We start from the raw sequence: 14,292 nt of genomic DNA on the forward strand, positions 1-14,292 counted from the left end.
GAAAAATCTTTTCTTTTTTTAATTTTTTTTTTTTATTTTAGAGAGAGAGCATGAGTGGGGGAGAGGGGCAGAGGGAGAGAGAGAAAATCTTAAGCAGTCTCCACACTCAGCATGGAGACTAATGAGGGGCTCAGTCCCACAACCCTGGGATCATGACCTGAACCGAAATCAAGAGTCAAATGCTCAGCCAACTGAGCCACCCAGGTGGCCCCTCAGGAAAAATCTTAATAATCAAATGCATTGGGAGCAACAAAGGAAACAGGCTTGGCTAAATGAAGGAAGCACAAATTAGTGTGGGCAGGGCTGATACAGTTGGTACAGCCTGTTTGAGAAATGGAAGTTACTAGAACCAACACTATACCTTAGAATGAGAACTGAAATCCACACTGTAGAAAATTATACCCCAATCCACTGCTGGGGGAGCATTCCACAGGATTTGAAAACTTGAAGCATTTCCTTCAATCCTAAAGGAAGACTCTTGAACAGAATCTGGGATAACCTTGGGGGTAACAGAAAAGTTCCCTATGGGATGAAAGAAAGAATAGAGGGGGAAAGAATTTAGGATTCTCAAACATCATAGAGAACATGGATAATTAACAGAAATTGCTAATAATTAATACGAAAATAAAATTTCCCTTTCTTTTAATATATCCTAACAATCTTCTTTTTCTGACTGTTCCATGCTGCAAATTTGGATTAAGAGTAAAATGCAAGCAAACCAAGAGAAACTACCAAAGCCTTTTTCTTTTTAAAACTTTTTTTTTTGGGGGCGCCTGGGTGGCGCAGTCAGTTAAGCGTCCGACTTCAGCCAGGTCACGATCTCGCGGTCCATGAGTTCGAGCCCCGCGTCAGGCTCTGGGCTGATGGCTCAGAGCCTGGAGCCTGTTTCCGATTCTGTGTCTCCCTCTCTCTCTGCCCCTCCCCCGTTCATGCTCTGGCTCTCTCTGTCCCAAAAATAAATAAACGTTGAAAAAAAAAATAAAACTTTTTTTTTTAACATTTTAATTTTTTTTTTTTTGAGAGGCAGAGAGAGACAGAGCATGGGGGGGGGGTGGGGAGGGGCAAAGAAAGAGGGAGACACAGAATGCAAAGCAGTCTCCAGGTTCTGCAATGTCAGCACAGAGCTAGATGCAGGGCTCAAAGTCTGAGCTGAAGTCAGACACTTAACCGACTGAGCCACCTAGGCGCCTCTAAAATTTAATTCTTAAGAAAAAATTCCCAAGGGGGCACCTGAGTGGCTCAGGCGGTTGGCTGTCCAACTTTGGCTCAGGTCATGATCTCAAAGTTTGTGAGTTCAAGCCCCGCTTCGGGGCTTAAATATTTTTTTAAGAAAACAAAACAAAACAAATCCCAAAGTAAACACTTATTTAACAAAACACGCTTGGAGGCAAGAGGGTAAACAGAAATAATATACTGTACCTGGCAGAGGCTTGAGGGATGTCTGAATGATTGTGAACTGATTAAATTTGGCTGGTTCCAAAACAGAGACACTGGTTCTCTGACTTATTTCCTGAGCTGTGATAACCCTAAAGCCATTGATCCAGAAGAGCCGACCACTATAGTACATCAGTGTATTCTGGGAAATTTCAGAAGTACTCCAGGCTGCAAACTCCGTGATGTTGATATCTCCGGCGCTGCTAAAACATGGCACCAATTAGCCTGTGAATCTCAAGTTGGGGAAGGGCTGGTACATTCACGTACTGGAGAGAATGTGTGTTTGTGAGGGTGTGTGTTTGTGGATGCAAAAACAAAAAGAAAATACTTTGCAACAATAATTATCGTTATTTTTAGTTCTGTATAAAGTTGATTTTTTTACGCTTTTCTTAAAATATACCTAAAGCAAGTCTTCTAGGACTTTTCTCATTAATGTGATATTGCAGTGGCAAGAGTATTACACAGATTTTAAGAAATACTGGTGATTCTCGGTAGTACCTATCTTAGAGGTGCAACCTACTGGCTGGTTTCTCCTCATCGGGCCACGCCTCCCTCTTACACTTGGTTAATCATGTTATTTATTTGCCACCCATTATTCTCTCCTGTTTGGTCCATCAATATATACTATTCACAACTGCTGCTTCAATGATACTTACTAACTTTGTTAGCTCGTTCAGAATGCTTCTTTTCAGACTGGGGAATTCAAGTTAACAGACTATTATTTACATCAATGCTAGAGTTTTCTCTCCATGACACAGAATTGGGGTATAATTTTCACTTTAAAAATCTGCTTGGTAGTTTCTAAAAATCTCTCTTTCCTGGTACTCAATAAATAAAAACCACCTCAATGATTTTCAGTCTTTTGAAGTGGTGGTTTGACTGTTTCTTTTCAAGATTTCTCGACATCTTTTTAGAGCGTTGACAGTTCCTTCTTTAGAAAAGTAGAAAGAATGGCACTTAAAATCAAAACAAATAAAGGTTTTGATTTGAGAATTTCACAATATCTCCTTGACAAAACTGACTACCTGAGAGGGCCAAAACTGGAAGTTGGGAACCTTATAAAGAAGTATATTCACCAGGACGATTCACATTGTCCTTTTTCTAGTGAAATACTCTATTTATACCTACGCAGTTCTGAAGACAGCATCTGGTTTGCCTTGTGGACTTTGACTTGCTTGTCTAATTTCACACCTTGTTATTTCTACTTCTCGTTAGAACTTTCCAGCAACCTTGTGAAATACATAAAACCCAGTTCCAAATGGAGGGAAGCTCACTAAACAGGATGCACTTGGGCTAGGAGGCTGGCCCTTCTGGACCACCCACAGAGCTGCTGATGCCTGTATCCTGTGAATGCCCTTGTGTTAGTTTAGCCCACCCGGTTGTTTGTTTCAGCATTTCCAAAGTGTCCCTAGGACAGCGGGTTTCCCCGCAGGGTGAGCCTGGATATCCCTTAGCTGCTCCTGGCATGGATGACTCCTCATTTCCAGTTGAAGACTCCTCCCCTATAAAAATCTCATGGACTAACCGGGAAATTCTTGACCTCCAATGTTCACGGCACTTCAGCAAAACCTCCTCACTTTCGAGAGGTCAGTATGGGGCTTCCTTCTACCTGTAATTTCAAACCCTTCAGTCGTCCACAACAAGTAAAGCTGGATTTAAATCGAAGCTCAGCAAAAAAGTCATAAAAAGTCAAACTCTTCCATAAAGGGTGAAATATAGAGGTCAGCTGAGGTTACTGTGCTGAGGGTTCATTCATTTACTCATTCAGTCAACAAGTGTTTTGTGCCCCGTTCTGTGTTAGACACTAGGAATACAGTGGTAAATAGACAAATACAATCCCTGCCCTCATAGAATACACAGGATAGCAGAAAAGGCAGTCTGGAAGAAGATGAGCAAACAACCATCTTTTGGCATCTGAATGGCACCGTAAAAGGACAAGTAGAGCGGATTCCTTAACAAGGAGACCTACTGGGATCTGGTCAGAAAAAGTCTGGTCACATTAGAGAACATGCTTAAACTGAGCCATACGGACCGAATACCAATTAACCAAGGGAACTGAGTCTGGGAACATTGCAGGCAGAGGGAACAGCAAGGGCATAGGGTCCCTTGGAGCATGTAATCAGTTCTGACATAACCAAATACACCTGAATTGTTGACGGGTGCACCCTCTTCAACTTCCAGGTCAGATATGTTGTTATACTTGTACCTGATTAATTCTTTTATAAACTAAAGGAAATTGATGGACTTAGGAGAAGGAAGAGCAATTTCAAGAGTAGATCCATCACGGGCACCTGGGTGGCACATTCAGTTGAGCATCTGACATCAGGACTAGGCTCAGAGGTCATGATCTCTCTAGTTTGAGCCCTGCATCAGGCTCTGCGCTGACAGCGTGGAGCCTGCTTGGGATTCTCTGTCTCCCTCTCTCTCTGACCCTCCCCCACTCACTCTCTATCTCTGATTAATTAATTAATTGATTAAAGCTGCTGTGGCTATACTACTATCAGACAAAGTGGTCTCTAAGCAATGAGCATTACCACAGACTGATGAGGGCATTTTATAGTGACAAAAAACAATATAATCAAGTATATAGATAATAATATAAATACAAAGCACCCAGATGAAGATGAAGAGAATCACCATAGACTAATGAGGGAATTTTATGTGATAAAAAGGCAATATACTCAAGTACATAGATAATAATATAAATACAAAGGACCCAGGTATATCAACTGTAGAGAACCATAGGCAAATCTACAATCATAGTTGAAGACTATGGCACCTCTTTCTCAGTGACAGTACAAGTAGACACAAATATTTCAACTACACTATCAACTAATTTATGTACTTGACAGTTATAGACTACTATACCAGCTATTAATCTAATGATAATTAATCTAATAATCCAACAGATTATTAGCTGAATAAATATTCTTCTAGTGCACATGGAACATTCATCTTGATATACCCAATGGTGGGCCATAAAATAAGCCTAAATAAATGTCAAAAGATTGAAATTATATGGTGTATGTTTTTCAGCCACAATGATATTAAATTAGAAACTGATAGAAATAATACCCAAACAATCCCAAAATACTTCACAATTAAGCAACGTACATTTTAAAAACACATGGATCAAAGAAAACTAATGAGAGAAATTAGAAAATATTTAGAAATTAGAAATTAGGAAAGATAATAAAACACAACATACTAAATTTTGTGGAATACCAACTAACACAGTCTTTAAAAAAATATACAGCTTTACATGTCAATATTATAAATATAGTAACAGAATGATGTGAACACAATTTCTTCTTTCATCTTAAAAAGCTAGAAATAGAAGAGGATATTATAAAAGAAGAAGAAATAATAAAAATAATACTGGAAAAGAGTAAAATTGAAAATGGAAAATCAACAAAACTAAAAGCTAGTTCTTTTAAAACATTAATAAATTTGATAAACCCTTAACAGGAATGATCAAAAAAAAATGTATCAATATCAGAGATATGAGGACGTCACTAACGACCTTATAGACATTAAAGTGATCACACGGGACTATTATTAAATTTAATCTGACAACTCATTCAAACTGGATAAATTCCTGAAAAGACATGAATTAACAAAATTGACTCAAGAAGAAATAAAATTTTAAATAACCTTATACCCCTAAAATATATTAAATTTAAAGTCAAACAATTTTCCACAAAGAAAATTCCAGGCCCGGATGGATTCACTGGTGGATACTATCAAAATTTAAGGAGGAATTAATATCAAAAACTCAGAAAATTGAGGAGGAGGGAATGTTTCCTAAATCATTGCAAAAGACTATTATAACCCCCGAAAGCATTTCTGCATGAAACCAGAACAGTGAATTTAGCAATGAATAAGATACCAAGTCAATATACAAAAATCAATTGAATTTCTCCATATTAGTAATAAGAATTTAGAAAATGAAATTTTGAAAACACCACTTATAAAGCATCAAAAAAAAAAATTCGGAGGGGAGCCTGGGTGGCTCAGTCAGATGGGTGTCCAACTTCAGCTCAGGTCATGGTCTCATGGTTCATGAGTTCAGTCCCTGCATTGGGCTTTCTGCTGTCAGCACAAAGCCCACTTTGAATCCTCTGATAAACCTCTCTCTCTGCCCCTCCCCTACTCACACACTCTCTCTGAAAAATAAATAAACATTTTTTTTATTTTAAAAATCAGACACTTCAGGAATAATTAATGAAAGAAGTGCAAAATTTCTAAATTTCTTGGAATGCCTGGCTGTCTCAGTCGTTGGAGCACACGGCTTGTAATCTTGGAGTTGTGAATTCAAGCTCCAGGTTGGGCATGGAAACTACTCTAAACAAAACAACAAAACAAAACAAAACTTCTACACTGAAAATACAAAACACTGCTGAATAAAATTAAAGAAAACCAAAATAAATGAAGAGAGATACCATTTTTAGTGATTGGAAGACTCAATATTTTATGATATCCATTCTCCCTAAATTGATAAGAGACTTAAAATTCCAACAGGCTTTATTCTAGGAATTAGTGAGATGATTTTTAAATTTATTTGGAAAAGCAAAAGATCAAGAATAGCCAGAACAAAAATATTGAAAAAGAAAAACAAACTGAGGACTGAATATTAGCTATCTTTAAGTCTTTTTCTAAATTTATAGTAATCAAGAAAATGTAGTATTGGCATGAGATTAGACAAATATAATAAAGAACAGAATAGAGAATCCAAAAATAGACCAAAATATATTCGGTCAAATAATTTTGAACAAGGGCACAAAGCAATTAAATAACATAAGGCAAATCTTTTTAACAAATGGTACTGGAACAATTGGATATTCATATGAAAAGGAAAGAAACATCTAAAAACCTATTTTAGGTGGATCACATATTTAAATATGGAAGCTAAAACAATAAAAAGTACATCATAGGGGCACCTGGGTGGCTCAGTCGGTTAAGTGTCCGACTTCAGCTCAGGTCACGATCTCGCGGTCCGTGAGTTCGAGCCCCGCGTTGGGCTCTGTGCTGACAGCTCAGAGCCTGGAGCCTGTTTCAGATTCTGTGTCTCCCTCTCTTTCTGCCCCTCCCCCACTCACACTCTGTCTCTCTCTCCTTCAAAAATAAATAAACATTAAAAAAATTTTTTTAAAAAGTACATCATATAAAATTCTCACAACCTTGGGATAGGCAAAGATACCTTATAGAAGGCACAGAAAACACAAACCATAAAGAAAATAATTGATAAATTGGGTAAGTCAAAATTAAAAACTTCTACTCACCAAAATACACCACCAACAAATATATAGGTAAGCCAAACACTGAGAGAAAAATTTCACAACACATATACTTTACAAAGGACTTATATACATAATACATAAAGATCTCCTGCATCTCAATACGGACAAGATATACAGCCAATTAAATAGTGAGAAAAATACTTGAGTCACATCACAACAGACAATATATAAATAGTCAATAACAAATTAAAAAGTGGTGAAAATTATTAGTTATTGGTGAAGTGTAAATTAAAAGTACAATGGTATATTGCTACATACACCAATGAATGGTGAAAATTTGAAAGATTGCTAAAGCCAACTGTTGGGAGGATGTGGACGAACCAGAACTGTCATACATCTCTGGAGGAAATGTAAAATGGTATAAACCCTCTGAAAACCAGGAAATTATTTAAGAAGTTAAGCATGTATCTTCCATATCACCCAGCAATTCTACTCATAGGTATTTATCCAACAATACATCCAAAGCCTTGGGTATAAATATTTATACAATTTTATCCATAATAACCAAAATCGGGAAGCAATCCAAATGTCCATAAAGAGGAGAATGGATATGCCAACTATGGTATGTTCATGCAATGGAATACTACTCAGCAATAAAAAGGAAAGACTAATACTCTTAACAACATGGATGAATCATAAAGATATTATGCTAAGTAAAAGAAGCCAGACACAAAAGGTACATATTTCAGGGGCAGGGGGGATTGATTGGGTAGGGGCACAGGAAAATTTCTGTGATGATGGACATATATGTGTCTTTTTTAAAAATTTTCTTTATTGTTCTTATTTATTTAGTTTTGAGAGAGAGAGAGCTTGAGCAGGGGAGGGGCAGAGAGAGAGGGAGAGAGAGAATCCCAAGCAGGCTCTACACTGTCAAAACAGAGCCCTATGTGAGGCTCAAACTCATGAACCATAAGATCATGACCTTATTCAAAACCAAGAGTCAAACACATAACCAGCTGAGCTACCCAGGCGCCCCTCAACATATCTGTGTCTTAAAATGTACTTGTCAAGGGGCGCCTGGGTGGCGCAGTCGGTTACGCGTCCGACTTTAGCCAGGTCACGATCTCGCGGTCTGTGAGTTCGAGCCCCGCGTCAGGCTCTGGGCTGATGGCTCAGAGCCTGGAGCCTGTTTCCGATTCTGTGTCTCCCTCTCTCTCTGCCCCTCCCCCATTCATGTTCTGTCTCTCTCTGTCCCAAAAATAAATAAAAACGTGGAAAAAAAAATTTTTTAAAAAATGTACTTGTCAAAACTGATATTGTGGAATACTGAAGATCTGAACATTTCATATTATGTACATTACACCTAATTTTAGTAAGCAAAAATGTTAAAAAAAAAAAAAAAGAAAAGAAAGTGTAGGAAAAATACTAGAAAAAAAATACCTTACAGTATTATTATGGAAGATGTGGAAATGCCAACAAGAGAACCAGGGGCTTAGTTTGAGGACACAGATTGAGAGAATAATTCATGTGCTTCTTTCGACTCCAGTCTTCATGTGTGCCGTGCAGGATGATTCCTGCCTAACTCCATCATGTTAAGAAGAAGAAAAACACATCTATCCATTTCTTGGGCTCTTGAGAAGCATTCTTCTCAGTGTCTCCACTGTACTCTCTACCCCATCACAGTATTCACCATATTCTACTGTCATTAGTTGTTTACAAACCTATCTTTCCCCACAAGCACAATGCCTGCAAAAACAGTGGACAACTAGTAAGTGCTTATTGGAAGAATAATGAATGCTCATGCACTGTCACATAACTGAGGGGTAAGTCATTCTCATCCTCAACAGATTGTTGTCAAGAGATATTACTTACCTCCGCCCTCGAAGAACAGCTGTGTACAGGTGAATGCATTGACTGTCTTGAACCAACCAATACAGGAGTCCATCACTAAGGTCTAAAGTTAGAGCGACTACCTAAATAAAAAATAAGAAAATGAATCAAATACATGTTTGGAGGAGACTTTTGTGAATAAGTCACACTTCAACTATAGATTTCTCTTTAATGTCCTCTTTGGAATAATAAACTCGATAATTGTTATCTTTCGCTGAATAAAAAAATTATGTCAGGGGCGCCTGGGTGGCTCAGTCGGTTAAGCGGCCGACTTCAGCTCAGGTCATGATCTCGCAGTCCGTGAGTTCAAGCCCCGCGTCGGGCTCTGTGCTGACAGCTCAGAGCCTGGAGTCTGTTTCAGATTCTGTGTCTCCCTCTCTCTGACCCTCCCCCGCTCATGCTCTGTCTCTCTCTGTCTCAAAAATAAATAAACGTTAAAAAAAAATAAAAAAAAATTATGTGACATGCCTATTCCTATGTAACTTGGATATAAACACAAGTTTCCTAAAAATCCTCAGAAGGCAGGGACTTCCACAGACTTAGCTTTGGTGGTTCTCAAAGTATGATTTTTGGACCAGCAGCATCAGCAGCACCTGCAAAGTTATTACAAATTTTCAACCACACTCCAGGTCCTACAGATGTCCAGATGACATCTGAAAAACACTCCTTACTAATCTTTCTTTGTCTTTTTGTTACAGTCCATGCCTTAATTTTATGTCCCGTCATCCAGGAAAGGCCTGAGGAAAGACTGCTTCTCCTGTGAAATAGATTGCATGAGACAGAAGTTACAATTCAAGGGAACACTTTTGCTTTCTTTGGCTTTGTAGGAATTTTTCAAATAAGCTGAGATGGCCAGGTATATGACCTCAGAGTGGTGAAGTCTTTCTATAGCAGACCTAGAGGCTAAGAGAGATCAAGGATTAAAGTTGATGGCTACATCTCTAACAAAATTGCAAAACCTCCAGCTGTCATATAAATCACAGCCTCTGTCTTCAAGGAAACTCAGTCTACTCCTTACCCACAAAATAAAAAACAAAAAACAAACAAAAAACTATCTAGAAATCCCCAGCCTTTTGGGAGTTGAATCATGTCCTTGCCTCAGGCTAAAAGAAATTTATTGATTATTGTGTCGGTTAAAGTGAAATCAGGTTAATCTTGTTTCATTATTCATAATGAGATGCACTCAAGTTTTCTAAATCAAAAAGTCTGTTTTATCTCTTAAAAAAAGAATATTCTACAACTCCCTGTTCTAGAATACAGCAAACTATTCGAGTCATAGATAACATTCAGGTGTTGGGTCATTACCAATTCCTTTGCATCAGTCATTTGAGCCCATATTTAAACAGAGCCAGAGGACATTCCATAAATCTTTGGTAACCACTGTTGTCTAATAACAGCCATGCCTTGGAAATGCCAACAAGGCATAACTATAAACTTGAGGTTTAATCCTGTGGTAACGTGCACTACATATATATATATGAGCCCGCCTGATCCATCAGATGTGGCAGCGGCTATCTTTTCATTTTAGATGAATGTCTCACTGCATTCTCCCTTTTAATCACACAAATACCAAGCCTTTCTATAAATAATTGGCTGTTTATTTTATTACACCTATTGATTGCACAGTATCTCATGGTTCCATGATAAATTTATGCGTAACATATGAAGGAACGAATGACAGTGAAATGAAGAGTTTTGCTCGGTGCAAAATATGTTACCTTCAAAACACCCACTAGCATTAATGGAGGCAGATGGGTAAGACATCAAACCATGGGACCAAACTATAGATTTGTACAAGCAGCACTCCCCAGCCTGTGAAGGATTTGGAGTGGGAATTTAAAGAAGGATGTGTTTCCCCAAACATGCTGAGAAATCTAGTTTTCCACTCATTTACAAAAAAGTCCCTATGGCCACTGTAGAACTTTCCAGAGTGAACATTACTCAAACAACAAGATCAGAGCACTGGGGGACATTACTGACAAAGTCCCAGGAACAGACAGAAAGTTACTCTTGAGATAATATTTTTTTTATCTTTAATATGCTTTTACAAAAATAAAAGTGCTTTCCCCCAGCACTTATAGAGACATAAAAAGATATACTTTTCCTATATTCAGACTCAAAGTTTCCAAAATAAAATTAAGGGATGCTTTCATTATTTGACAGAAATGATTAATCTCTGCGGAAATTTGTATTTCTTTTAGGGGAGTGTGGGTGGCTCAGTTGGTTAAGTGTCTGACTCTTGATTTCAGCTCAGGTCATGATCTCATGGTTTGTGAGTTCAAGCCCCATACGGGGCTTTACGCTGACAGTGCAGATCCTGCTTGAGGTTCTCTCTCTCTCTCTCTCTCTCTCTCTCTCTCTCTCTCTCTTTCTTGCTGCCCCTTCCCTGCTCACTCTCTTTTTTTTTTCTTTCAAAGTAAATAAGTAAAACTTAAAACAAAATGCCTGTGGAAAAAAATTGCATTTCTTTTAAATATCTGTGCTATAATCTGTATATACAACTGAAACTAATGTAATGTTCTATGTCAATTATATCTCAATTTAAAAAATAAATAAAATAAACAAATAAATAAATAATTTTTAAAAATCCTAGAATTGGGGATCATGTGACTCAATAATTTGTTTATAAATGATCTGGCTTATTTATATTATGGGTGATTTATCTCTACTGGCAGAAAAAAATGATTAAAACAATAAGAAAAAAATTAAGGAATATCCTAGGTAGAAATAGTATGAGGGCTTTCTTTCTTTTTCATGCTTTTCTGTGATTTCTAAATTTCCTACAGGAAACACAAAATTCAGAAATTTATGAACAGGAAAGACAAAATTCAGATAGCTACAGGGTATCAAGAAGATAGGTATTGCTTGTAGAAGTTGAAGATCAAGAAAAACAAGTTTTGCTTCTAGAAGCTGAGGAAGTAACATCTGTTTTAGAAATGTTCCTATATCAGGTGTGCTTTTCAGATTTAGTTGCAATAATAAGAGCTTAACCACTGAGTAGTTACCATGTGCCTCCCACTGTTCTCAGCATCTCACATTAATTATCTCATTTAATCTTTGCAACAACCCTAAGAGGTAGGACAATTGCTAACATTCCCATTTTTCAGACAAGGAAGCAAAGAGAAGTGAAATAACTTGCTAGGAGTCACAGTTTCTAGAGCAGTCAGTACCCAAAATTGATCAAAGATAATAAAACATCTACTCATTACTCAGTAAGAAGCTCTAAAATAGCCAATACAATTCCTGAAGATTATAAAAACAGTCAGAAATTAAAGTGCTTTTAAGTGCGGGTCCTTTCAAGATACAGCAAAGTGTAAACATCTCTATATTGTATCTTAATGTGTTTAATTATTATGACAATCAAATAAGACTTAGAAAAAATTTGGTTACACCAAGATCTTACTGTAACAGTATTTCCTTTCAGATTCTACCTTAACTATTCTCAACAAGCAGAAACAGTATTATCGTAACTATTCGATAGCACTATTTAGGATGACTAAATGATCAGGTCTTATTTTTAAGTTGTCACCTTTTTCCCAGAAAACCAAGGCTGTGCCTGTATTACAAGGGAACTTTCTCCATTTAGCCTGGTGCTTTCAACTGAGTGTAGTGTGGTCCAATAGAGATATCCTCCGACCGAATCCACCGCCATGTCGTTCACCAGCAACTTCACATGGGTCACAATGTCCGTGTGCCCTGTCAACAGAGACTGCCTTTGTATCTATAAAACATAATAGTAGGGTTGATTAATAATTTTCAAATGACACTGTCATTTCTTAATAGTGTGTTGCAGGGGCGCCTGGATGGCTCAGTCGGTTAAGCAACCGACTTCGGCTCAGGCCATGATCTCGCAGTCTGAGTGTAAGCCCCACGTCGGGCTCTGTGCTGACAGCTCAGAGCCTGGAGCCTGTTTCTGATTCTGTGTCTCCCTCTTTCTCTGACCCTCCCCTGTTCATGCTCTCTCTGTGTCTCAAAAATAAATAAATGCTAAAAAAAAAATTTAATAGTGTGTTGCAATCGTTAGTAAATTGTTACATTCTTCCCACTGCGAATGTTTATTAGCACTGTGTACTGGGTAGTGTGCAAAGCCTTGGGAGCAAAACAGTCATGGAAGCTGCCCTCGTTGAGCTTCTCTCTTTTCAGGACTCTAGGGAAAAAAAGGAGGCAAATTTACTTTGAATTAAAATACTTAGTTTTCCTAATCATACAATCCCACGATTCAAACAATGCTAGATAAGAATGTATTGGATAGCAATTGCATTACTAGGTATTTATACAAAGGATACAAAGATGCCAATTTGAAGGGGCACATGCACCCCAATATTTATAGCAGTGCTATCAACAATAGCCAAATTATATGGAAAGAGCCTAAAAGTCCATCGACTGATGAATGGATAAAGAAGATGTGGTATATACATACAATGGATTGTTACTCGGCAATCAAAAAGAATAAAATCTTGCCATTTGCAACAACGTGGATGGAACTAGAGTGTATTATGCTAAGCGAAATAAGTCAGAGAGAGACAAATGTCATATGATTTCATTCATATGTGGAATTTAAGAAACAAAACAGATGAACATAAAGGAAAGGAAAGAAAAAAATAAGATCAAAGCAGAGAAGGAGGCAGCCCACACGACACTCTTAAAGACAGAGAACAAACTAAGGGTTGCTGGAGGGGAGGTCGGTGGGGGGGGATAAGCTAAATGGATGATAGGCACTAAGGAGGGCACTTGTTGGGATGAGCACTGAGTGTTGTATGTAAGTGATGAATCACTAAATTCTACTCCTGAAACCATTATTACACTATATGTTAGCCAACTTGGATTAAAATGTTTAAAAAGAGAGAGATATTTAAAAAAAAGTGTATTTGATTAGACTCCTGGAGAAGATGTATACATCCTGATAAATGATGACGTCTCTCCTTGCTGTTTTTTTTCAGCATATTTCCCTGATATTAATTACTGCCATTACTGAGTACTTATTGGGTGTCAGGCACAGAACATTTTTATCTTGAAATATTAGATTTTGTAACCCTAACAGTATGCCTCTAAAGGATTTCTATCAGAAGTTAACTAGGTTCAAGGAATTTAAGTAGTTTTTCCTAGAGTTAAACAGTTTTATAAGAGACAGAGAAAATACTTGAAACCAGTTTTTATATTCACTCTTACACTTCCTCCTTCAAAACTTTTTTTTTTAACTATTTTTAAACTAATCAATTTTAGGGTGTATTCTCGGATTTACCCCACTCAACTCCATTCCACCTGCATATCACTGGCACTTATGAATTCAGACTACACCACATTGCTTTGCCTCTAAATACATTGCTTTGTATGCTTCTTCTATTATTTTTTTGAGGGGAGGGTGTACAAAGAGGGACAGAGAGAATCCTAAGCAGGCTCCATGCTGTCAGTGCAGAGCCCAAAGCAGGGTTCAAATCCATGAACCATGAGATCAGGACCTAGCCAAAATCAAGAGTCAGCTGCTTAACTGACTGAGCCACCCCTTCTTCTATTATTTATATATGTATTTTATCTCATCAAAAGAGCAAGGACAACAAGGGTTGGTTGACAACACTGGACATACTAAAACCCAGTACATTTTATACAGTAAATTAATTTTATTGTATGTGAGTTATGCCTCCTAAAGCTGATTTTTTAAAACAGATACATATCTACTATTAACTTTATATTCCCTACTATGCCTATCTTCATGGCTCCCAACACATTG

General features: G+C 37.6%; 1 protein-coding gene across 6 annotated transcripts in view; it reads right to left on the reverse strand.

Moving 5' to 3' along the window:
* The window catches only part of ROS1 (ROS proto-oncogene 1, receptor tyrosine kinase), a 126,580-nt gene that overhangs the window by 63,734 nt on the left and 48,554 nt on the right, over positions 1–14,292 (reverse strand). For 4 of the 6 annotated variants that reach the window (XM_045057951.1, XM_045057946.1, XM_045057949.1 and 1 more), the window contains exons 17-20: positions 12,094–12,285; positions 8,547–8,647; positions 1,420–1,637; positions 362–522 (exon numbers count right to left, since the gene is read on the reverse strand). In XM_045057951.1, coding sequence (XP_044913886.1) covers positions 362–522; positions 1,420–1,637; positions 8,547–8,647; positions 12,094–12,285 — 672 coding nt within the window. The remainder of the gene's footprint in view (positions 1–361; positions 523–1,419; positions 1,638–8,546; positions 8,648–12,093; positions 12,286–14,292) is intronic. The other 2 variants (XM_045057948.1, XM_045057950.1) reach the window with 1 other exon arrangement.

Source organism: Felis catus, chromosome B2 (assembly GCF_018350175.1).
Source record: "Felis catus isolate Fca126 chromosome B2, F.catus_Fca126_mat1.0, whole genome shotgun sequence".
Taxonomy (NCBI): domain Eukaryota; kingdom Metazoa; phylum Chordata; class Mammalia; order Carnivora; family Felidae; genus Felis; species Felis catus.